At 50.0% G+C, this 23,350-nt stretch overlaps 1 protein-coding gene across 3 annotated transcripts in view; it reads right to left on the minus strand.

Annotated features, from left to right (window-relative positions):
* Positions 1 to 23,350, minus strand: part of DHRS7B (dehydrogenase/reductase 7B) — a 39,815-nt gene that overhangs the window by 3,420 nt on the left and 13,045 nt on the right. For all 3 annotated transcript variants that reach the window (XM_023539715.2, XM_003420676.4, XM_064279430.1), the window contains exons 2-6: positions 11,282 to 11,460; positions 7,586 to 7,695; positions 6,574 to 6,790; positions 5,961 to 6,053; positions 2,125 to 2,277 (exon numbers count right to left, since the gene is read on the minus strand). In XM_023539715.2, the coding sequence (XP_023395483.2) occupies positions 2,125 to 2,277; positions 5,961 to 6,053; positions 6,574 to 6,790; positions 7,586 to 7,695; positions 11,282 to 11,460 (752 nt within the window). The remainder of the gene's footprint in view (positions 1 to 2,124; positions 2,278 to 5,960; positions 6,054 to 6,573; positions 6,791 to 7,585; positions 7,696 to 11,281; positions 11,461 to 23,350) is intronic.

A 23,350-nucleotide genomic window follows, 5' to 3' on the forward strand; every position in this document is an offset into this window, starting at 1 on the left:
GCCCTGGTTATTTCTTTCCCCGTGGAAATGATGCAGTCTGCTGTGGTGGAGCGGGGGTGAGGGAGGTAGTTCTTGAACTCAGAACACCCCTCACTATGGTTTATTTCTCTGGTGCCAGTGGAGCACTGTGTTCATGGGATCTACAGCTAATTAAGGGTTGTCCTCAAAGCCTGGCTCCACAGTGAGATAGTTCTGCTGTGAACACTGTCGCTGGGGGTGATGCAGCAGGCACCCTGGGTAACAGAGGAAGCCCAAGGTAACCTCTCTGACAGGATTCTGTGGAAGAAAAATGGTTTTCCCAGAGGCAAGGTGGAAGGGTTCGCTCCCCGAGAACCCAGCTGGCGAGGCATGCATGTGCATCACAGGCAGGTGACTCAGGCACAGCTTGCAGGCTCAGGTCTCTGGCCAGCTCGCCCACCACATGCCGGCTGTGAGCACCGAAGAGCGCTGAGGGAGGGACACAGCGGTCAGGGAGCCAAGGAAAAATAATGAGGAAGGCCAAAGAACTAGGAAGACTTGGTTTTGGCCTCCAAGGAGATGGCAGGCTCTGCCACGGTCAAGTTCAGGTCGAATTTACACCTCACAACAGCAGGGGACGAGGGGAGTGTAGTAGCTATTAGAATGGGGGGCCCCAGATTCAGTGCTTTAAACAGAAGAGTCTGACTGCTTGACGCTCTAAGACCAGGGTGAAGGCTGGCCCAGACGGTGTCTCCAAGAGGGAGCCCCTCACACCACATCTGAGGAGCTTGCGGGCCTTAGAGAACTTTGCCTACTGGAGCAGTCACTCACTAAGGGATGTCATGTGACCTGATCCGTCTTGGGTAGCTTGGCTTCAGCTCTGCTCAGAGGCAGGAGAGGACCAGGGCCTCCACATGCACATGAGCTCACCGAAAGCAAAAGTGAACAATGAGTGGGAGTACAGATAGCTGCCCCCATTCCCGATGCCATGTGTTAACTGGCTAAGGAACAGGAAGAAGCCCTGTTTCATTTTACATGTTTAGATGAGACAGCTGAGGGGAGCTTGAGAAGTGCTAGTGGTGGTACACTGATTAAGAGTCTGGCGCTAACCAAAAGGTTGGTAGTTCAAATCCAGTTCAAAACCAGCCACTCCTTGGAAACCCTATGGGACAATTCTACTCTGTCCTATATGAGTCAGAACTGACTCAACGGCAAGAGGTTTGGGTTTTTTTTTTTTTAGGTAAACAGCAACTGACATGCCTTCTTCCCTAGTGGTCTGAGTTTTCCACTAAAGCCTGACCAGCCGGCTGGTGCTTGAGCTTCCTCAGCAGTGTCTGGTCTCGCTGTGTTTGTTAATGGAGATAGAAGGTTTCTGATTGTTGCTTATTTTTAAATGGCACCAAAGGGAACTTTTTAAAAAGGATCTTCCCTGTGTAAGTCTGTGTGAGGCCCTCTGGCCCCACGCCGTGTAGCTTCCAGTGTGGGGAGAATGGCCTGCTGAGGGAGGTGCACCCGCCTCTTGGCACAGGACTGGTAGGGGGCGCAGGGCTGGGGGGAGTGTGCGGGGATACAGGGCCCAGGGCAGGCACGCATGGGTCAACTCCAGCTTGAGTGGCAGGAGTCTCCTGGCCTCTGCTGGGTCTGCACACAGGGCCAGGTGACCCGAGCTGTGCCTGCAGGCCAGCTCAGGTCCGCTCTGAAGACAGAGCGAAGGCTCTTAGAGGCCTTTCCCAGCTCCTCCAGGAGACTGAGCTTTTGCTGAGTGCCTGAGCTGGGCATTTCTCCACACCCAGGGTAGGGAACCTCTCAGGTCAAGAAATTCTCTTTCCATGAGGATAATCACTTTAACCCTGATCCCAATGATGCTCCTTGGCCATAAAATCTGAGCATGGAGTACTTGGCAGCATTGAGGTATTTTGGCTTGAAGACTTAGTTTCCACCCTTCAAAGCTCTGGCTTGCTTCAAAAGAAGCGGCAGTGATGCTTGGGCTAAGGATGACTCATGGTGGGAAAGTGAAGGTTACTCAGCAGTCTGCATCTACACGACCAGCAGCCACAGAGCAAGACTTACAGTTTTCACCATCATATTCCAAATGAGAATGGCCAGAAGCTCACTCGGCTAAGAGCAGTGCGCGTGTCAGCTCGTGCAGGAAGGGGTGGGCCTCACCTCCGTATCTGGAACCGTCCGCAGTGATGGCGTTCCGCGAGAGGTTGGTGTGGATGTAGCCTGGGCTGATCACGGTCACCTCGATCTCATGCTGCTCCACCTCGGCGCGCAGACAGTCGAAAAACGCCTGGGTTGCATGCTTGGAGGCCGCATCTGCAAGGTGTCGTGGCCGAGAGAGGCAGTGAGTGCGCTTAGGTGGGACATAGGACCGGAGCCCACACGACCATCCCCGTTCTTCCTCTCAGATCACAGCAGCTCCCTTCTTGCTTTGATAATGGCACTGTGTCCTTGTTCTTAGGAAACACGCTACTGGAGCATTTTGTCTGCATCTTTCTCTCAAATGGTTCAGGAAAAAAGATGATATAAGCTGTGTGTCTACACACACACGCACATGCACAATATCATAAAGCAAATGTGAACAGTTGGGAAAGCCACATGAAGGTATGTGGGAGTTCTCTGTACTGTTTCTGGAACTTTCTTTACATTGGAAATTATTCCAAATTAAAAGTTACCCAAAAAATTAATGTCTGTTGGGTAAAACGTAGGTCTTTGAATGGTGCAAACGGTTTGTGATCAGCTACTAACCTAAAGATTGGTGGTTCAAACCCACCCAGAGGCACCGTCAAAGAAAGGCCTGGCGATCTGCCTCTGTAAAGGTAACAGCCAAGAAAATGCCATGAAGCAGTTTTATGCTGTAACACATGGACTTGCTCTTGGTCAAGGGCCAACTCAATAGCAATGGGATTTTTTGGTTTGGGTAACCGTTCAAATGCTCTGGGTCAAGGGCCAACTCAATAGCAATGGGATTTTTTGGTTTGGGTAACCGTTCAAATAGCACAGGGTAAAAGTAAGAAAGTGAGAGTCCATCGCCTGCCTCCAGTCCCAGCCCCCAGGGGTTACCAATGCTGCTGGTTTCTCGTGACTTTTTTTTCGTATACCCTATGTACATACATGTGACTTCATACACAAATATTTTTTACAGGACCGAGACCCTACTGTTTATATTGTCCCCGTACGTGGCATGTCCCCTGGTCACGTACTTGAGCAGCTCTCCACATGGCCCCTGTAGGCCCACACACTGCTGCAGTCGCATGCAGCCTGTGGGCCAGTTTGCCAGTCAGAACTGGCCCTGCTGACAGCCTCGGTGGGCTGTGTCCAGTTGTCATACAAATGGTGTGGCCAGCGAGCACCCCGTGCACATGAGTGTGCACCTGGCCTGGGTTCTCTGTGCACCCTTCACCCGAGACATCCCAGTTGGGGTCTTCACCAGGGCACAGGGCTTCCACCTCTGCTCCCAATGAGGCTCTGCCAGGAAACAGAACAGCCATCTCAACTGAAACACCGTTCCCTCCCATTCAGAGCTCTGAACACTTCAGCTTTGGGAAAGAAAGGGCATCCAACAGCCAAGAAAAACAGGCGGGGAAAGGCCAAGGATGTATTGCAGGAAGTTGCCAGAGGTGCCACCCAGGTTCTGAGCTTGCTGCAGAGCTTTTCAGGAATGGTGCCTTGGGTCACAGTGAGGGGCTGGGTAGTTCAGGGGGTGGACGGGATTACTCCTATGGGCCGTGACTCCAGGGGTGCAGCCCAGGTCTGAGGACCAGGAAGAGTGGGTCCACCCAGGGGTTGCCCTAGGGCTCTCAGGCCATGGGCTCAGCCACTCCATGGATTGTCTCTCTGACCCACTGACCAGCATGCACAGGTAACACCACTCTCCAGTGGGGAGAACGCTTACCCATCAGGCAGCACCACGCCACCAGGGGTGGGTGTCCCCTGCACCCAGAGCCCAACTAGATAGCAAAGGTCAGGCAATTAAAGTGGAATGTGGGAATAATTTTAAACTTATAGAAAAATTGCAAGAATACGAACAGTACAGAGAATACTGTATCCCTGACCCAGATTTACCTGGAAGAAGTACAACGAGAATGCTCCTTAGAAGCAAGGATGGTGAGACTATGTCTCACTTACCCTGGACATGTTATCAGGAAGGATCAGTCCATAGAGAAGGACATCATGCTAGATAAAGGGTCTGAGAAAAAGAGGCAGACCCTTTACAAGATGCATTGACACAGTGGCTGAAATAATGGACTCAAACATAGCAACAATCATGAGGATGGTACAGGACCGGGCAGTGTTTTGTTCTGTCGTGCACAGGGTCGCTATGAGTTGGAATCAACTGGACGGCACCTAACAACATTTTACTTCATTTGCTTTATCGTTTGTGATTACACGTATGACCAGTGTTTTTTTCCTGCACCATCTGAGTGGCCTTAGAGAGTGAGTGCCATGCCATCTCCTGCTCTGAGCTGAAGCAGAGCCATTGAGACACTCTGTGTGCCACAGCCTCCATAGGACCCTTCGCATCCACTGTCTCATTCCTCGCTGGAGCAGCCCCATGAGGCAGCTACAAGGACTATGAGTCTCATTTTATAAGTAAGGACCCTGAGGGGCAGAGAGGGTAAGTAATTTGTCCAAGGTCCTTTAGCTAGAACTAAAAGGCAGAGCTAGAATTCGTATCTGAATGAATGTCTGTTATATTTCCTGTTCGGATGATGGGTTACATTATAAGATGAGACTAGACTCTGGTCACTGTAGTTTCAGAGTGCAGAGACAGCTCTGGTCCCCCAGCAGGCCCGCAGCCAGTGGGGTGAGCAGCAGCTGGCTGGGTGAGCATCAGCTGGCAAGGTGAGCAGCAGATGGGGTGGGCAGCAGCTGGCGGGGTGAGCAGCAGCTGGCGGGGTGATCAGCAGCTGGCAGGGTGAGCAGCAGCTGGGCACTGAACAGGAGCTGACAGGCTGAGAAGGAGCTGGCGGGCAGGAGAAGCATCTGGCGGGCTGAGCAGCAGCTGGCGGGTGGATGCGGCTGTGACAAGTCAGTGCTTCCTCTCAGAGAGTGGAACAAAGGAATGCGCTCCTAGGAAGGCTGTGGAATCACCTTTACCGTCCTAACGACAAGCCCCAGATTCCGTGTTTGCTGGTGAGCAAGGTGGTGGGCAGTCACATGAAGTTCTGGTGCAGCCTCTCTCAGGCGCACGGGGGAGAGTGTGAGCTGAAGTCGATGTGACGGTTTTATTTTGGGGTTCTACCCAGTATTTCAGCTTTGCGGGATTTATCTCATTGCAGCCCTCCAGGAGTGCCCAGAGATGGAAGTGTTAGGGAGGCTTCACGCAGCACATTGCTGCTGACGGTTGGAGACCCGGGGAAGAATTCCTCCCGCACCCACCAGCAGGAAATGGCTACAGAAGAGAGGCCACCTCCTTTCAGTGGATCACGGCACAGCTCCAAAGAGCGAGTCAGACCCACAGAGCAGACGCGGACGGAGAAACTGCGGGGCAGTGCGCAAGCCACACAAGATGATCCTGTTTCTGTTTGGTTATCCACAGGGAACAACTGGGGGCATCTGCCCCGAAGTGGTGAAGTGCTTCTGTCTGGGGTGGAGGGGGGGATGATAATTACCACTAATAGCAGCCGCAGGGGCCGACCCCTTCACAGGGCTCAGGGCCTGGTGCTGCCCAGGCTTTACTCACAGCACCACTGATCAGCTCATTATTCTCCCCACACCCTCCGAGGGTGCACCTGTGGCTGTACCAACTCTGCAGGTGAGGCCTGAGGTACAGAGAGGGGCACCGGCCCAGGGCCACCGAGGGTGAGGAGTGCAGCTGGGACTTACACCCAGGCGTTTGGCTCAGGAGTTTGCATTCTGGCAGAGTTCCCTCACATTCTGTACAGTGTATTTCTGTAATGTCTGAATTCTGGACCGTACACAGCTATTATTTTTACAATCAGGAAAACGAAAGAAACAAAAAAGAAAAGCATCTCGGGGCAAGGAGAAATACTCACAGGCCGATCGAAAAGGAATGCTGATTTTGCCCTGGATGCTGCTGATGACGACGACATGGCCTTGTCTCCTCTCGATCATGGAGGGCAGAAGAGCTAAGGAAAGAGGGCTAGGCTTTAGTGGGCCTCCCCCATCAGTGGCTCCTGACACCAAGGAGGCCGATCTTACTGTATTTAGTGAGCAGGGATGGTGTGCCCTGAAAGCCCTGCAGGGTGGGGACATGTGTGCCCCTGGACACTGAGGCCTGCTGCACTCAGCAGACTGCAGGCAGGAGGGAGGGGAGGGGAAGGAGCAGGCTGTGCTGGCCTGACTCCTGGTGCTGTGCAGAGCCTCTCCCCTGACTGCAGTCTGTGCTGGACATGAACACACCCCACTCTGTAGGGTCTAAGACACCAGAAGGGGGGCGTGCAGGCAACACTGTGCAGACAAAGCTGTCATTGAGGAGAACAAGTCTTGATCTGGAGCTATAAAGCAAAGAGAGAAAATGCAAGTAAATTCCAGAAAAGCAAACACCCCAGGCCACTCATGGTAAAGTAGAGGACAACGTTCAGCAGAAAAGAGTCCAAGTAAAAAAATGGCCGCACATCAGGGCTCTTTTTAACTCAAGATCATTACCTTTAGTTAGAGCAACAGGGCCAAAGTAGTTTGTCTCCATCACTCTCTTGTCCACATCCACGGTGGTGTCCGTGATGGTGCCACGGTAGCTGATCCCAGCATTGTTGACCAGTATGTCTACATGGCCAAAGCACTGCAGGATCTCGGCTGTCGCTGCAACAATGGCACCAGGGTCTGCCAGGTCGAAGGTCACTGCGTACGGCTTGTATGTCTGTGCCTGGTCAAACGCAGCAGACACCAAACTCACCTTCTGGGTGACTGGGGTCCTGGAAGCGGCCACTGGACATGAACGATGCAGGCTGCAGTTAGGGGTTCCTGCTGGCAGTGCCATGCCTGACCTGGGAGCCTTCTCACTGATGGAAAATGCCCAGGCACTCTAAACCACACCCAAGGCTCCCTTAGCTTCACCACCAGACTGAATCCCATAGCGCAGGGCTTGCGCTGGTAAGAGATCATGGATGTGTGCAAAAGTGTCCTGCACCAGCACGGGACTAGCACGGTCCTTATACTCAACCGTGCCCTGCTGAGGGGTGGTGGCCTGCTCAGGAGAGGCAGTTCCACCCAATTACTCATGAGAACGGTTTTTACACACCACCTGTGTACTAGGCATTGGGGACACAGGAGAAAGCAAGACAGATGCGGTTGCTGCTCTCCTGAGGCTCATGGTCTAGCAGGGCAGACAGACTCTCTAACTGTAAAGAACACCATGAAGGGCAGATATGAGATAAATGAATTGCTGGGCACTCTGATTTAGATAAGCAGGGTTAGCCAGGTAACGGGGAGATAGTCTTCTCCACGGAAGGAATCTCCCAGTTCCAGTAACTGGTGGTCAGGACTTGAACATGTCATGACCAAGAGGCTTGAGGGTACCTCAGGCTATGGGGCCCAGGCTGCTTTGGGGCCGGGAGCCTCGGGTGTGTCTACCTGTATGGCAGCTGGTACAGACTGTGGGGAGCCAGGATGCTGGGCAGCGACTCCTTGACCCCTGCGGACAGCACAACCCTGGGCTCACCTTGGTGGCACTAGGAGCAGCAAGTTCTCTGGTGAGCTCCTCCAGGGCCTCCCTGTTCCGACCGCAGAGCACCAGCTTAGCGCCCGCAGCGTGGAAGACTTTGGCACATTCTATAGAAAGAGGAAAAAATGCTGACTGTAAGGACGTGTGTGCCTTCTCCATGGGAAGAGAAGGGAACCTATTGGGCCCAGGACAGGGAAGTGCCCTCGGCTCCTTGTCCTCCTCATGGGTGGACCTTTGGCCTGGAAGTCAGCAGCTCCTGAGCAGCAGCGCAGTCAGTGGGGGCAGAGAACATACTTGAGCCAGGCTCCCCGCCAGCTACTCCTACCCCTGCTGCTGCTGGCTCTGTGACTGGGGGTGTTACAGCTCCTCTTTCTACCTTGCTTTCCTCTTTTGTAAAATGCAGGTACAGATGGTACCTACCTCTGGGGTGACAGGGATTAAGTGAGTTAAATTTTACAGACACTTATTACTGACAGATAAAAATCGCAATGGAAGTGTTATTTTTATATTCCTATGCTGCCTTTTTTACAAGTTCTAAAAGCTGACCGTTGGTGAAAATTGAAGTGCAAGGGCTTAAAGAGATATTGCCTGTCCTCACCCTGAGGTCTTACTTTGACTTTAACTCACGGTGAGGCACCTCAGAAGAAAGGCCTGGTGATCTATTTCCAAAAAACCAGCCACTGACAACCCTATGGGTTCTACTATGACACATGGGGTCACCCTGAGGCCTAGTTTACCTCAAATGCCAAGGAGGAAGCTGGACTCCTGGGTGGCTGTGCTAGGCAGGAAAGCAGCCAGTGAGCCACCCTGTGATGGACCAAGTGGTTGGAGGCCGAAGGGGGGCAGTGTCTCAGTCACCTCCGGCTCACAGAGGGCTGGGCCTGCCCTTACACAGACAGCCCACCTTCGGGGAAGCTGTGTGGCCAGGTCAGGAGGCAGGAGGTCAAGGGGTTCAGGCAGGGTGTCCTGGTCTGGACAGCCCTTCTGCCACAACAGTGCCAAGATCCCTTGAAGAGTCAGGAGGGAGACAACGGCCCGTGTCTTCAGGATTCAGCCGCTTTCTCCAGAGTTCTCCACTGTTCAGGTGGTCCCTGGTGCAGCCCCTCCTCCAACCTCTCTCCAGCTGTAGTGCTGCCCCAAGGTGGTGCCTCCTGTAGCCCACGGATAGGGCTTTTCAGGGAGATGGCTCCACGTCTGCCCTGAAGGAGAGTGGCTGGTGGTTCACGGCTCAGCCCAACTGACAAGGGGTACACACCAGAGCTGTGGCTGCCACAGCAGGGGGCCCACAGGGCTAGGGTGGGTGGGGGGCTTCAGGCAGCACTGCCCATCTGGCTTAGAATCATCCCCAGGGATTTCTAACCTTGGGTATGCTGGCTTCCCCACCCTGTCTCGTTACAGCGGACACTTTGGAGGACACAGAGCCAAGTGGGGAGGTGTGCAGGTGTGTGGACAGATTCTGGAAAATGACTGCCTAACCTCTGTGTGAGCTGTGCTTCCTTACAAAGTCAGAATGGGAAGAAATGAAAGTTTGTGTAGGAAATGACAGAAATAAAAATAGACGGGAGAGAATTCAATTTTCAATTCTTGAAAAAGTGGATACAGGGCGGCAGGACGGTCTAGGGAAAAAGGACACCAGTTCCAAAGGCCCGCTGATCTAGGGCTGTGGTGCTGCCAGCGCTCCTAGTTGTAAATCATGGCAGCCGGATCCAGAACATTCTGTTCCTTTAGTGAGTGGTCCTGCTGTTTTTTAAGGACAAGCTCATGTAGCTTAAATCCACATCTGGAAAGCTGTCTGAACACTTGTCACATAACCCAGCCTTTGGGGCAGATGGCCTGGTAAGCAGTCCCACGGAGGACACCGCAACCCTCTTCAGACTGTTAAGGAACACCAGCACATCTTGGCAGCCATCAGCTGTGGTGTGCGTATTTGAGATGGCTGGCTAAGAACCAGCTCCTAGTTTACCTCGGTGGGTGGCAAAGAGAACGGGACTCTTGTCCCTAAGTTGTTAAGTGGGGCAGAACATAAGCAGAGAGATTTGGAGTAGAGGACATGCCTGGCATAACATACTGTATGTACATTTTTTCAATAACTTCTCCTGTTCTTTTCATAGTTTGGTGTCTGGAAAAGGAAATGTGGGGTCATGAAGAAGACAGTGTCCTTCTCACATGTCCACCTACGGGAGTACCTGCAATTTACCCTTTCCTTCTCAGCTACCTCTCAGATACTCCCCAAGGACTTTGAAAGAACTGCTTCTCTCTGGAATCAAGAGATGCAGCTGCTCACTCCCTATATATAGGAGCTGACTGAGCTCAACGGCCTGGCCAGTGGCACAGGCCTGGGGACAGCTGTCCCGAGATCCAATGACAGGCCTAGGCTCACCTGAGACTACCTGACATCCACAGTGGTGTGCCTACGAACCCATGCCACTGAAAGCCTTCCCTGCACCCTCTCCTCCACTGCCAACCACATTCCATTCACCCCCCCAGACACGGCCCTGTCCACTCTTTTGTGTCCCTGCATAACTGGGCTGCTCCTGCCCCAGTGCCCACCTTCCTTCACCTGGTGTCTCCCACTCAGGTGAGACCTGAAGACTGAGTTCTTGAGTCACAGAGGTGTGGACATGGATCTTAGCTTGGCCCATTCTGGCCAGAAGTCCTAGGACAAGTCATGCCGTCTTTGCATCTTAGCTGTGAAAACTCTGCGAGATAGTGCACATAAAACACATAGTGCCAACCTGGCACATAGAAATACGTCATCTGTTACCAAAATGGCAAAACACTGTGGTCAGTTACTGCCCCTCCCTACCAGACTGTGAAGTCCTCCAGGGAAGGGGCCCTGCCAGCCATCTGTCTGTCCTGGTGTGTGGCACAGAGAGGTAGTGGGCTGTAGGATCACCCCCAAAGACACAGCAGCCAGGTGCTCCGTGACTCAGGGTGTCTCTCAGCCTTCCTGCGTGAGCAGAGCCCCAGTGCAGTGGCAAGCCGGGGGGGTGTGTGTGGGTGGGTGTGGGGAGGGGCAGGTTCCACACGACGTGCCTGTGTTCATCTGCACAGTCAACACGAGGTAAGGGGAGAATGGCAGACGCACCCCCAGCACGTGTGGGGGCTTCAGACTGAACTCTGGTCAGGCCCCAGCACACAAGTTTACTGAACTGGAGTTGGCACTATTGAGGACCTGGTCAGGGAGCACCTGAGCCCCACTGAGTCGTCTCCTACCCTGCCAAGGCAGTGCACCAGGGACAGTCACAGCACAGCCTCGGTCCAGGGAAGGGGTGGGGCCAGCACATGCTAAGGCCAGGCTGCCCGGGTCCAGGAAAAGACACGTCTTGTTTGGCCCCCACAGAGTGAAAAGCACCTGATTAGTCACCGTACTGGAAAACTGGAGCTCTCGCATGGAAATTCCCATTTCAACAGTCAGCTGGAGCTGAGCAGGGCACCCCCTAAGAGGGACAGGCCATCTCCAGTGTCACCACCTGCTTTGTCTTTCAACACTGACGCTGAAAGTCAGGGGCCATTGGTCGGTGCACTTAAGCTGTTGCTCTTTTTCAGTCGTGCAGAGAACAGGACACAGAGCCTGTCCCCACATCACCCAGCCTGCTCCACTTACGTGTCCTTCCAGCAGCCACTCTGGGCCCCGGAGCCAGGACACCCTGTGCAGACACCCCACCCAGCAGCAGCTGCCACGGGACCCACCTCTGCCCAGCCCAGAGGTAGCGCCCGTGATGACCACGACAGCGTCCTGCAGGTAGGCCTTCATGTGCATCCTCTGCAGCAGCTTGAAGAGGCTGATGATGCCCACGCAGCCAACGAGCAGGGGCAGGATGGCCACGGATGTGATCAGGTCCATGGCCTTTGCCTTCAGGAGGCTCCTCCTGGACGAACAAAAGTCAGGCACATCAGTGACAAGACAGGAGCGAGCAGGGAGCCTGCCCATCCTCCTCAGTCTGGTGGAGCCCCCATCTCTGAGTCCACCACCCTCTTCAGGCCAGTGCCCTTGCACGAGTACCCCCAGACAGTCCCGCCAGACTTCACGATGCCCTCAAAGGCACGCAGTGGTCCCAGGACACGCTGGGACCGGGTGCTGCACTTGGTGCTCAGCCCCAACATGAGCGAGCACTACAGGAGGCAGGTGGGGGTCAGTGCTTGCCTGAATCTCCCTCACAGACCCTAAATATTTGTGAAACTAGAAAAAGGGAAAAAAAGGAAAACACACACACCTCATTTCCCACACCCTGCCCTGAGCAGACGCTATGGCAGAGTGGCTATTCCATACATGACCACCCCAGTATTGCACTGTGGCGGCCCACACATGCACCCCTGGCCACGGGACCTCACAGCGCCCAGAGGGAGGCTGATGCAGGATGGAGCCACTCTCTGCCAAGCTGTGGTGCAGGGCTGAAGCTCCTAACGCAGCCCCTGCCACACACCCTGGCCTGTCTTCAATGAAGAGTCACTGTGAGCTGCAGTCTACTGGAGGAAGTCAGAGGCCACAGGGTGTTTGTGCAATGTGACAGTCAGTTCTTAGGAAACACGTTTTCCCACCACTCCCCTTCCTTTCCTTCGTTACCCACCTAGGCCCCTAGGCCAAACTGACAGCCAGGAGGGGAGACATGGATAAAAGAAGGCCGGGAAGAGCTAGTGAGGCTCCTGTCATATTCCGTAACTCTGAAGGAAATGTTCAATGGGACCACCTGACATGAGACTACCAGACAAAGGTCCATCCAGTCTATCTCCAGGAACACCTTTTCCAGGGAGAGTGCTTGACATTCATCATCAGCTAAAACTATGTGAAACCCTCACCCACCCCACAGCCCATCCCGTCTCCTCAACCCCACCTGTCTAAAGAAAACTGTCCTGCTTCCTTTCCCCATGCATGGCCTCGGTGATGCCATGGGGCCAGGCACTACAGAGCCACCCTGTGTTTCTACCTGTTCCCTAGTCACTGTGGTCCCTGAAGTTCACCCTTGGGCGGTCGTCCTGCAGCCAAGCTGAACCGCCCACTGCAGGAGGCTCTGCTCCTAATCTGAACAGGCAACTCGACTCATTCAGTATTTCATTTTTAACCTACCCTTCCAAATACACGTAGACTCTGGATCAGCACCAGAAATTAACACTCTTGGGCAAACATCTGTAAAAATGAGTCTCCCATCCTGGCTGCTGCCTGCTGGGTGGAGGCTCTCTGCTCTCACTGTGCATGGGGCCAAGTCTATACTTGATGGACTAGGCATGAACATGGTTCTCAAGGGCCAACCCTCTGCCCAGCAGGATGCTCGGCAGGGCTTCGGCACTGCAGGAGATGTTCAGATGCCCAGGAAGTGTGCCCTTTGGGGTCCTGCGGCACCACCCTGAGACACAGCAGCTGGGGCAGTGTTCCTGGGGCAAAAGGAATGACGGCCAGTTCTTTGGTGTGGCTTCAACAGACAACTGACAGAAAGCATAGGCAGGCCCTGAGGTAACTAGAGCCCACATCTTTCACGTAGTAAACCAAAAGACAGGAAGGTTTCAGCCCAGCAGAATGGCTGTGTGGGCTTGAAGAACTGGTTTCCCACTGTAATTCCAGAGACCAGGGGTGAAACAGCCCTGCCTGGAATGGTGGTGGCGTTGCGGGAGGCGCTCATTGAACGGACTGCAGTGTTCAGTCTTGGGGGCTGGTGCCATGGTTGGCTGGGATCCGGAGCTCACACAGCCGAGGATCACTTGGTCCATTAGGTTCGCAGGATGGAAGCTACCCTGTGTGCTTTTCCTTGGGCCCCTGGAGACCAAAGCCCTGCTGGATCAGCCCCATTTCAGACCTGGCCCTGGAGACTGTGGAGGCCAAGCACAGACTGACAGTCCAGTGGTGGCAGGGCTAGGGTTATGAGGGCAACCTTGGGCCAGCCGGGCTGCGTCTGCAGGGCTCAGCCACTCCACTGCCTGCAGAGGTATCCTAACCTCTTTGGTCCTCAGTATCTTCACCTCTAAAGTGACAGCGATATGAGGGACCCAGAGGCAGCTCTGTTAGGAGGCGAAGTAAATTAACCCATGTGACATGCAGCACAGTCCCTGGCCCAAGGAAGTGCTCAGTAAAGTGAGCTGCAACATGTCCCAGGACTGCTGTGACCCAGAACTCCTGGCCCAGGACTCAGCTTAACAGCAAGCCAGCTTCCCTGGTTTCTGTAAGTGGGTTCTTTCCAAAGAAGGAAACTCATTAAATTTATACATCAATGCAATTTAATTTTTATACCTTCATAAACTCTTTGGTTTAATTAACAAGTAGGTAGAAAAACACTTTGTCAGAAGCCAGGATCCCAGGCCTCAATTATGTATCAGGAAATATGGTCACCATAACGATCTAAGAGGTCAGCAAGGCAAGAAGAGAGAATGGACAAGGGCTGGAACGTCCCTCTACCCTCTTCACACCCAGGGAGTACCAGGGTAAAAATAAACGGCCCCAGGGGCTCCCACTGGAAATGGCTGAAGCTCCCAACCAACTGCACTGTCAAGAAACCCAATGAAATCCGAGCAGCAAGCTGATGAGAAGAAAAGGGCAGATGCTACAACCCAACTGGCATACTCTGGGACTGTGAGAACATCTATCAACCTCCTGTCCTGGAGCCTGCTGTGCCTGAGCTTCATGGGGTCTGCTCCCATCCACAACCTGCACTCGTTTGGGCCTAGCATTCTAGAATCTGAGTGCAAAGGACGCTAAAAACCAGTACCCATCCTCCCTGCTAATACAGGAGCTTGATGCTGGGAAAAGAGAGATTAACGGCCATTCCCGAGCAAGCTGTTAATTCCAGGCAGTCAGGTTCAGCATCAGGACAACTTCCCTAAGCAGCTGAAGCAGGGACTTTCACATTAGCAACACTGATTCTTTCTGGGAGTTTTTCAAATCCTGAAAGCCCCTCCCAACTTGCTGTCTACTCTATGCATGCCTGTGGGGCCTGGACTCCTCCAACCTCAAGACAGTCGTCAAACTCCTTCCTGTTCCATCCTCATCATCCGGACGGTCGAGTGGACTAGAGACTATGACTCGCCCCACAGCCTACTTTTGGTGTCTGGGTGCCCTCTCCCAGGAGACATCTCCATGGTGGAAGAAAGGAGTTGTGTCCTAGCTGGCCAAATTTCCAGCTGAGGACATGCATTTCCCATGTAAATCAAAGTCAAAGGCAGGCTGTCAACCTTAGGGGGCAGTGAGTTTATGTTAACGAGGGAGAACAGCTCAGAAAAGGAGGGTGAGAATGGTTACACAACTAGAATAATATAATCAATGCCACTAAATTGTATGAGTAGAAGCTGCTGAATCAGGTGTTGTTTTGCTGTATATACTCCCACAACAACAAAATACATAACATTTTTTAAAAGTATGGGTTTTTTTGAAAACGACATTTAAAAAGAACTTCAGTATGTTCATAAATCATGCATCTTACATCACAGTGCTTATTTACTGCTAGTTTCAGATAGATGGCCAAATCATGGACTGGGGAGGCAAGACTGAGGACATGAAAATGGAATGTGGGTCAAGTTGTGTTTAGGATTTCTAGCATTTGGAGAGCAGCCTGCAGAAAGAAGGGGTAGAGTAGGCCCCAGCAGACAGCAGGGCAGGACAGGCCAGGAGAGAAGCGTGCACAGCCCCGCCTGAACAGACACCAAGGTGAGGGCACACCCTCTGCCAGAGCAGGGAGGCACAGGCCAGGCCAGGTTCTGAAGACACTGGTGCACACAGAGCACATGGCAGGGAGGGCCCCAAGCATGACTGCACACTAGTGAGCAGACAGGCTGTCGGAGGAAATGGTGGCACCCAGGGCTTGCACACTCTGGCGCCACTTGCATCTTCACACGTCACAGAGAGCGAGCGTAAAGTAGTAAAGTTCCTTCTAGAGTGCTGTTACTCGGGCCAGCCAGCCACAGTTCACGGATCCTCGCTGTTACTCTGGATTCAGCTGCCCCTTGTCTCTTTGTTTCTTTTAAAGGGCTTCCAGAAGCTCCAGTGAGAAATGAGCCCATGACCAAGGGATCACCTTGCCACCCCTTACACCATCTGTTCCATTCCCCTCTCTCTACTAGCCAAAATTCTACACTGCATTTTTACAGAAGAAATCTGTCCCTAAGATTCCTTCCTTCTCTAAGCAATGAAAAAAATAAGTTGCACAGTCAGTGAAAACAGTTTGTTGGACTCTGCTCAGAAACTGCACAAAGAAACCGTTAACAGCCACATGTGAAAATCAAAGGCACAGATCTGAAAGCCCTCCAAAGTTAAAAAAAAATAATAATAATGATTCAGGTCTGTAAGAAGGATTATGCATAAGAAAATCAGGTTAAAGGGCGAGAGGGCGCCAACTGGAGGCAGGACGCAGTCACGCAGCCAGGAGTGGTTAGCTTCCCACAGCACACCCCCCCCAAAGCAGGCTGGTATTTTATTTCATAACTGACGACCAGTTCTAACCAGCTAAGCTATGGGAAATCTATTTTCAGAAAGTAAAAGGAGAGTAAAGCTGCTCTTTTTTGGTCTCTAGTGTCTGGCTTTGCCTGGAAAGAAAGAATAGCCTACCCTCAGAAGGCAGCTGCTTTGTCAGCAGTGGGTCCTCACGCCGGTGTCTCCTCTGGTCTTCCACCTGGGCAGTGACTTAACTAGAGGCCAGAGGACACTCTGCAGGCCCCCCAAGCACTGGCACCAGCCACGATGGGCAGCTGGTGGTATATTTGGGACGTTGGCCTCAGGGCCCCCAGCTCAAAGGTGTGCAGACTGGCATCAGGAAGGGTGGAACCAAAGGCAGGCAAAGACTGTTGCAGACCGGGCTCCTGAGGGCCTAGCCCCGGAAGGAGAAGTCACGCCAAAGGGAGCTCCAGTCTCCAGGCCGGCACGGAGCACAAGCTTCCAGCAGCCCCAGCCAGTAAGGGCAAGGCGAAAGGTGCCAACAGCCTCAGCCCCTGTCGTGTGGCCACAGATGCACGGCACGGAGACCAGCGGAGGCAGAGCGTGGCATCGGAGTTTACAGTTTTTACATCCAGCACTTACTACATCTGCCTAGACACTTCGACATATTAGTTAGAAACAAATTGTGGTTTCTAATGTGTTTTTAAAGTCAGGAGGATGTGGCGTGATCCCATAAACACTTCAGGGGTCTTTGCACCCACTTTCCCAGAAAACACACAAAAGGCCTAGGCCCCCCAAGACACTGGGTGATATACCCACTGCAGCAGGGAAGCGGGAACAGCGCTAACGTCAACATCAGTGCCCTGGACTCAAATCCCTCCCTGTCTCTACCTGCTCTCTGCCATAAGGGGTCCTTGTTTCAAAACGGGGGTGACTGCTACGGTGAGAAAACTCATGGGGAGCACTTTGTGGAGGCTGGTCCTGAATGAGCAGGCTGTGGATGTAGACCGCCCTTAAAAGGCAATTAATTCCCAGAGAGGATCTCAGAAGCATACTGAGCCTCCGGCAGTTTTGAGGGCTGTTCAAATTTCAGATATTTATAAAAAGACCACTTGTGTTGCTCTGCATCCACGCCTCCTGTAATGGGGGTCACCTCGGGTCCTGAAGCCACTCATTCACCCACTAACCACTATGATGGAGGACCACCAGCATCGGCTTGGGTGAGGACTGGGGGGTCCGGAGAGAAAAGGAGACTAGGGTTCTGACCTCAGGGAGCTTATAGCTTACAGGGCGACTGACAGCAAATGAGGAAAAATGTAAATTCAATGACTCACTACACAGCGGAAGAAACAATCGCTGTGGCTGGCCTGAAGTGCACACCCTGCAGGAAGCGCTCAAGCTTTGAACCACTAAGTTGCTGGGCGGCCAAATTCTCCACAGCCTGGCCCATGGGCAGGCCAGTCTGTGGCTCCTGATTTTAAAATTATTACCTGAAAAGATTACATGTAACAACATCCAATAAGACAGAAAAGGTGCCAGTGTAAAACAAGGACAAGAACTCCCAGAGGTCAGAAACTTAAGAGTAAAACATCAACTCAATGTAATGTCTGGCCAAGCACAACTACCTCCTGTATCAGCTATAGCGTTAAGGCTTTTCAAATTATTTCCTGAGCCCCTACTGTGCCCAAGGGGCCATTCCAGACATGGCAATGGGAAAGACAAACAATAAATGACAGACAAGTACAGTGTACAGCATATAATATGCTGATAACTGCTAAGGAGAAAAGCAAAACCAAGAGAGGCACAGGGAGTGAAGAGGTGGTCTGTGTATTTGCATAAAATTTACCTCAAGGAAGTGACATATATAGTTGATAGAAACCAGATAAAATTCTGATTCAGTACTTTTTCAATTACGTTCCACCCATTTGAAACATCAGATCCTTCATATTTCAGTCCATCTTTCGGTCTGCCAACAAATATTTACTGAGCAGCCACTAGGGCTGTATCATTAAGCTAGACAGAGACCCTGCTGCCTAGTATTTATAGATTACGGCCATAAACAACAATAACACATACATATTTAATTACCATGTGGCAGGTGCTACAAAGGAGATGAACCAGATGTTATTTTAAGCACAGAGCTAATCTAGTAATTCGTGTGGCTTTTCCTTCCACTAAACTGCCCTGTAACATTTCACGGGATTTTCCCCACTGTCGGGGGTGGGAGGGGAAGGGCTTTGGACTAGGAGAGGGACTGATCTCATTATTACCACTTTACAGCAAGCAGCCTCAGGGAGATTGGCAGCAGGAACTGAAGTACAAGAAAAGCTCATTTTAGTTTCTAAGGTGCTTTTAAAAGTGAACTTGGTATTCCTGAGATAAAGGAGAGTGGTCAGCACAAAGACTCAAGATGTCAAATGTACAGAATTGACACAAACTCAAAGGGTAGATGTTCCCCCCTGCGTCCTGAAACATACCAAAGCCATCTCTTTCAAATTTATCTATAGTCTTTATTTTAGATCAAACTTGTGTTTTAAAAGATATCAAAGATGCTCAAAAAATATTAAATACTAATAATTAGGAGCCTATGATAGAAAACAGTCTTTCACTGCTAAATACTTTGGAACACAGGTGGTAGAAGTGAACCTGGGTCTTTGGGATTTGCTCTTGCCTGCTTGCCCACCTTGGTAACTCCTGTTCAACCTTTAGAGTCCTGCTTGGGCACCATCTCCTTCCTGATGAATCTGAAGCCACCCCAGCAACCCTGGCCTCTATACTTGGACAGAGCTAATCACTTCCTTTTCAGTGCAAACTCTGTACCTTGCCCATGCTTCCATGGTTACACTCATCACAAAGCACCACAATTATTTATTGCATTACTTATTTATACAGCTGTCTCCCTTTCTAGATGGCAATTCTGAGAATGGGATTTGGTCTTTCATTTTATTCCTCTCACACCTTCTATGAGGTAATTTAATAAATGTTTGTTGACTAAAACTGAATCTGATCTGATCCAGTATCTCCATTTTATAGATGAAGAAACCCGGACCCAGGTAAGTTATTTTATTTGCCAATACCCACAAAATAATACTCAGAAGCCCCCAACCTGAAATCTGAAGAACAAATGTACTTGCAATCTATTTTAACTACCTGCCATGTGCCACTAAAAACCCAAAGATTCCTGTAGCTTCTTTCTGGCAAAGTTCATTAAAATAAATAAAAGCAAGCAAGTCATATCCCAGAACAAAAGTATCTCATTCACAAAGGAGTAAACATTAAATATTGTCTAATTTCAAGTAGTCCTGTGGTTGAAATTAGATTATTGTAAATTCTAATAAGGTGCTGTCTTGGTTTCTTCATGAATTCAGTTGAACTATCCGCCTTTGCCCAGTCTCTCTTAGATAATCTGCCTTACTGTAACTTATCTAGTAGCATGATGGTTCACCCAGAATTCCATGTTATTTTTAGAACTGAAAGACGTTATTGTGAAATTTAACTAGGAAATGTCCTTTACTCTGAAGAAGTTTTTGAAAGAGAGTTCCTGTAACGATCCTACTTAAAACATTTAGTGCACTGACGATAATGCCAGAAAACATAAGGTAGGAAGCCACGTACTGAAGGACTAGCTGGGATGAAAGCATAAAAATCTGAGAGCCGTTCCACTGCCAGCTGCTACGCTTTCATTTAAAAATAGCTCAGCAAGGGAGCTATCACTTTACCAGTGTCCCTACAGGCAGGGTGAAGTCTTTTCAGGACAGGCACCCACAAGTCGCCAACCAATCTCTGTAGACTTCACCCTCTGTGAACAGATTTCCTACTTGGCTTCACAGATGAATTTTCTCCCTTATTTCTTTCTTAGGGCCTTTTCAGGCTACTGAATAAACTTATTTGGCAAACTCAGAAGTCTGTATTTAAAAAAAAAAAACAAAACTTAAACTTAACACATTTATTACCCGTGTGTGTTCAGCCATAAGGACTGCCTTTTAAAAATACATTTAACCTAGGAAGTCAATATACATTGTTCTATAACAAGGCTGTTTTCTGGTCGTGTAACCTTTAATAAGCTGAGCCACTGAATGAGGTGAAAGTAAACAAATTTTAAAAATAAAATTTATGAGTTAGTTTGAAATGCAAGATTTAAGTTTCTCTTCTTCCAGTACGGCAAATGTGGACGGTTGGTGAAGCTGCTTGGTGGGGACACGGAGTGCACCACACTATACTTTTCACTTTTGTGTTCTCTTTGAGCATTTCCATACATCTTGATACTCAACTTGGCTCAACTGAGGCTGGAAAAGTGATATAATTTCCACTAGAAGTACGACCCCCGTATAATACCATTAGCCAGTAAGTGACTACAACCTACTTATACACTAGGGATACCCAGGGAACATGTCAAGCTAAAGTGGCATCTACGTGGGGCAGCATGGTGGGGGTTTCTTGATCTGGACTCCAAGTGGTCCTCCTGTAAGAGTGTTCCCAGCCTCGACGCCTGATATATTTTATGAACGAGCTGGCTCAGAGCGTGGTGTTCAATGTACTCAGAATGCAGCTGCAGGGCCTAGCCTGATCTTTACAATCACTGACACAAGAAGGTAAGGCCTGGGAGTCTGACCCCTGAATGCCCCTCTCTGACGATTCTAACAGGGACTAACCTGTGAGAGCCCCTGAAGGTCTATGCAGTCATCCATCCTAGGGGCGACATGGCCACTTAGCAGCCTCCATCTGATGATAAGGGTAGGACCTGCCTCTCCACCAGCCTCTGCCAGCAGGAGTCAGGCAGAAGCCCCATTCCCCTACATGCTCCCAGCAAGTGTCCTCCCCTACCGCTTCCCCAGCACGCATGTCTGCCTAGGAACCACTGGGACAAATTATCACACCACAGGAAGCCCAAGTCTCCTGGGATACCACCCATTGCCCTACCTCCTCATATTCTGAAACCCTGTGGCTCTCTTGGTCTGTCCTAAGAAAAATTCCCTGCATCCTCTCTCTCTGTTCTAAAGATCCCCTTCACTTCCTGCTCCCAACAATGGCTGGCTCCTCCTGAGGACAAGGATTCACCTGCAGACCCTTGTAGTGGCAGCTACCTTCTGTCCCACCCCATATATGCTGGCAATACCAGGAGCCCCAGTGACGCAGTGGTTAAGCGTTCAGCTGCTAACCAAAAGGTCTGCAGTTCGAATCCACCAGGCACTCCTTGGAAACCTTATGGGGCCGTTCTACCCTGTCCTATAGGGTCACTGTGAGTTGGAATCAACTCGATGGCAATGAGTTTTTTTTTTTTTTTTTTTCAGTAGTATGTTTTGAGATCGGGATGTATGAGGCCTCCTACTTTGTTCTTCTTCAATACTGCTTTTGCTATTGGGGACTCTTTCCTTTCTATATAAAGTTGGTGAGTAGTTTTTCCATTTCAGTTAAGAACGGTGTTGAGTTTGGGATCGAGACATTATATTTATAGATCACTTTGGGAAGTACTGACATTTTCACAACGTTAAGTCTTCCCATCCATGAGCAAGGAATATTCTTCTATTTATGTAGGTCTCTTTGTTTCTTGTAGTAGTGTTCTATAGTTTTCCTTCTATAGGTCTTTTACATCCCTGGTTAGGTTTATTCCTAGGTATTTTATCCTTTTGGGGACTTTTGGGAATGGTATTGTTTTCTTGATTTCCTTTTCAGAGTTCTTGTTGGTGTAAAGGAACCCAACTGATTTCTGTGTATTGGTCTTGTACCCTGCCACTCTGCTGCACCCTTCTATTGGCTCTAGTACCTTTCTTGTAGAATATCTGGGGTTTTCTATGTATTGGATCATGTCATCTATAAATAGGGAAAGCTTTTACTTCCTCTTTTCCAATTTGGATACCCTCTTTTTCCCTTTCTTGCCTTATTGCTCTGGCTAGAACTTCCAGTACAGTATTGAATAAGAGTGGTGATAATGGGCATCCTTGTCTCGTTCCCACTCTCAGGAGCGAAGATCTCAGTCTTTCTCCGTTGAAAATAATGTTGGCAGTTGGTTGTGCATAAAATCCAAACCAAACCCACTGCTGTTGAATTGGTTCCGACTCATACATATATGCCATTAATTGTGTTCAGGAATCTCCCTTCTATTTCTATTTTGCTGAGAGTTTTTAATCAGGAAAGGGTGTTGGATTTTATCAAATGCCTTTTCTACATCAATTAAGATAATCATGTCATTCTTTTACCTGGCTTAGGTATAAGGGTTATGCTGGTTTCACAGAATGAACAGCTTCCTTTTCTACGTTCTAGAGGAGTTTAAGTTGAGCTGGTGTCAATTCTTCTTTGAATGTTTGGTAGAATTCTCTAGTGAAGCATCTGGGCTGGGGTCTTTTTTGGTTGGGAGTTTTTTTTTTTTTATGGCATTTTCAATCTCTTCTTTAATTACGGGCCTATTTAGATTTCCTAACATCTACTTGTGCCCTGGAGGATATCATGCTTGGTAAAGTAGAGGGTCAGAGAAAAAGAAGAAGATCCTCAACAAGATGAATTGACACTGTGGCTGCAATAATGGGCACAAGCATAACAACAACTGTGAGGATGGCACAGGGCCGGGCAGTGTTTCATTCTGTTGTACATACGGTCGCTATGAGTTGGAATTGACTCAACGGCACCTAACAACATTTGTGTTAGTTTAGGTAGGCAGTGTGTTTCTAGAGATTTGTCCATTTCTTCTAGGTTTTTAAGTTTGTTAGAGTACAATTTTTCATAATATTCTGTTATGATCCCCTTTATCTCAGTTGGATCTAATGTAATGTCACCCTTTTCATTTCTTATTTTGATTATTTGCATCTTCTCATTCTTTTCCTTTCAGTTTGGCCAGTGGTTTGTCAGTTTTATTGATTCTCTCAAAGAATCAACTTCAAGTCTTGTTGATTCTATTGTTTTTCTGTTTTCTATTCCATTATTTCTGCTCTGACTTTTTATTATTTCCTTTCCTCCGGTAGATGGGGCTTTTGTCATGAATTACATCCCCCCAAAAATGTGTGTATCAATTTGGCTGGGCCATAATTTCCAGTATTGTGTGGCTGTCTTCCATTTTGTGATTGTAATTTTATTTTAAAGAGGATTAGGACGGGATTGTAAAACCCTTACCCAGGTCACATCCCTGATCCAATGTAAAGGGAGTTCCCCTGGGGTATGGCCTGCACCACCTTTTCTCTCTCAAGAGAGAGAAAGGAAAACAAGCAGAGAGTTGGGGACCTCACACCAGTAAGAAAGCAGCACCGGGAGCAGGCGCATCCTTTGGACCTGGCGTCCCTGGGCCTGAGAAGCTCCTTGAACAGAGGAAGATTGGTGACAAAGAATCTTCCTCCAGAGCCAAGAGAGAGAAAGCTGTCCCCTGGAGTTGACACCCTGAATCTGGACTTTTAGCCTACTTTACTGTGAGAAAATAA

The sequence above is a fragment of the Loxodonta africana genome, chromosome 2, assembly GCF_030014295.1.
Source record: "Loxodonta africana isolate mLoxAfr1 chromosome 2, mLoxAfr1.hap2, whole genome shotgun sequence".
NCBI classification, from domain to species: domain Eukaryota; kingdom Metazoa; phylum Chordata; class Mammalia; order Proboscidea; family Elephantidae; genus Loxodonta; species Loxodonta africana.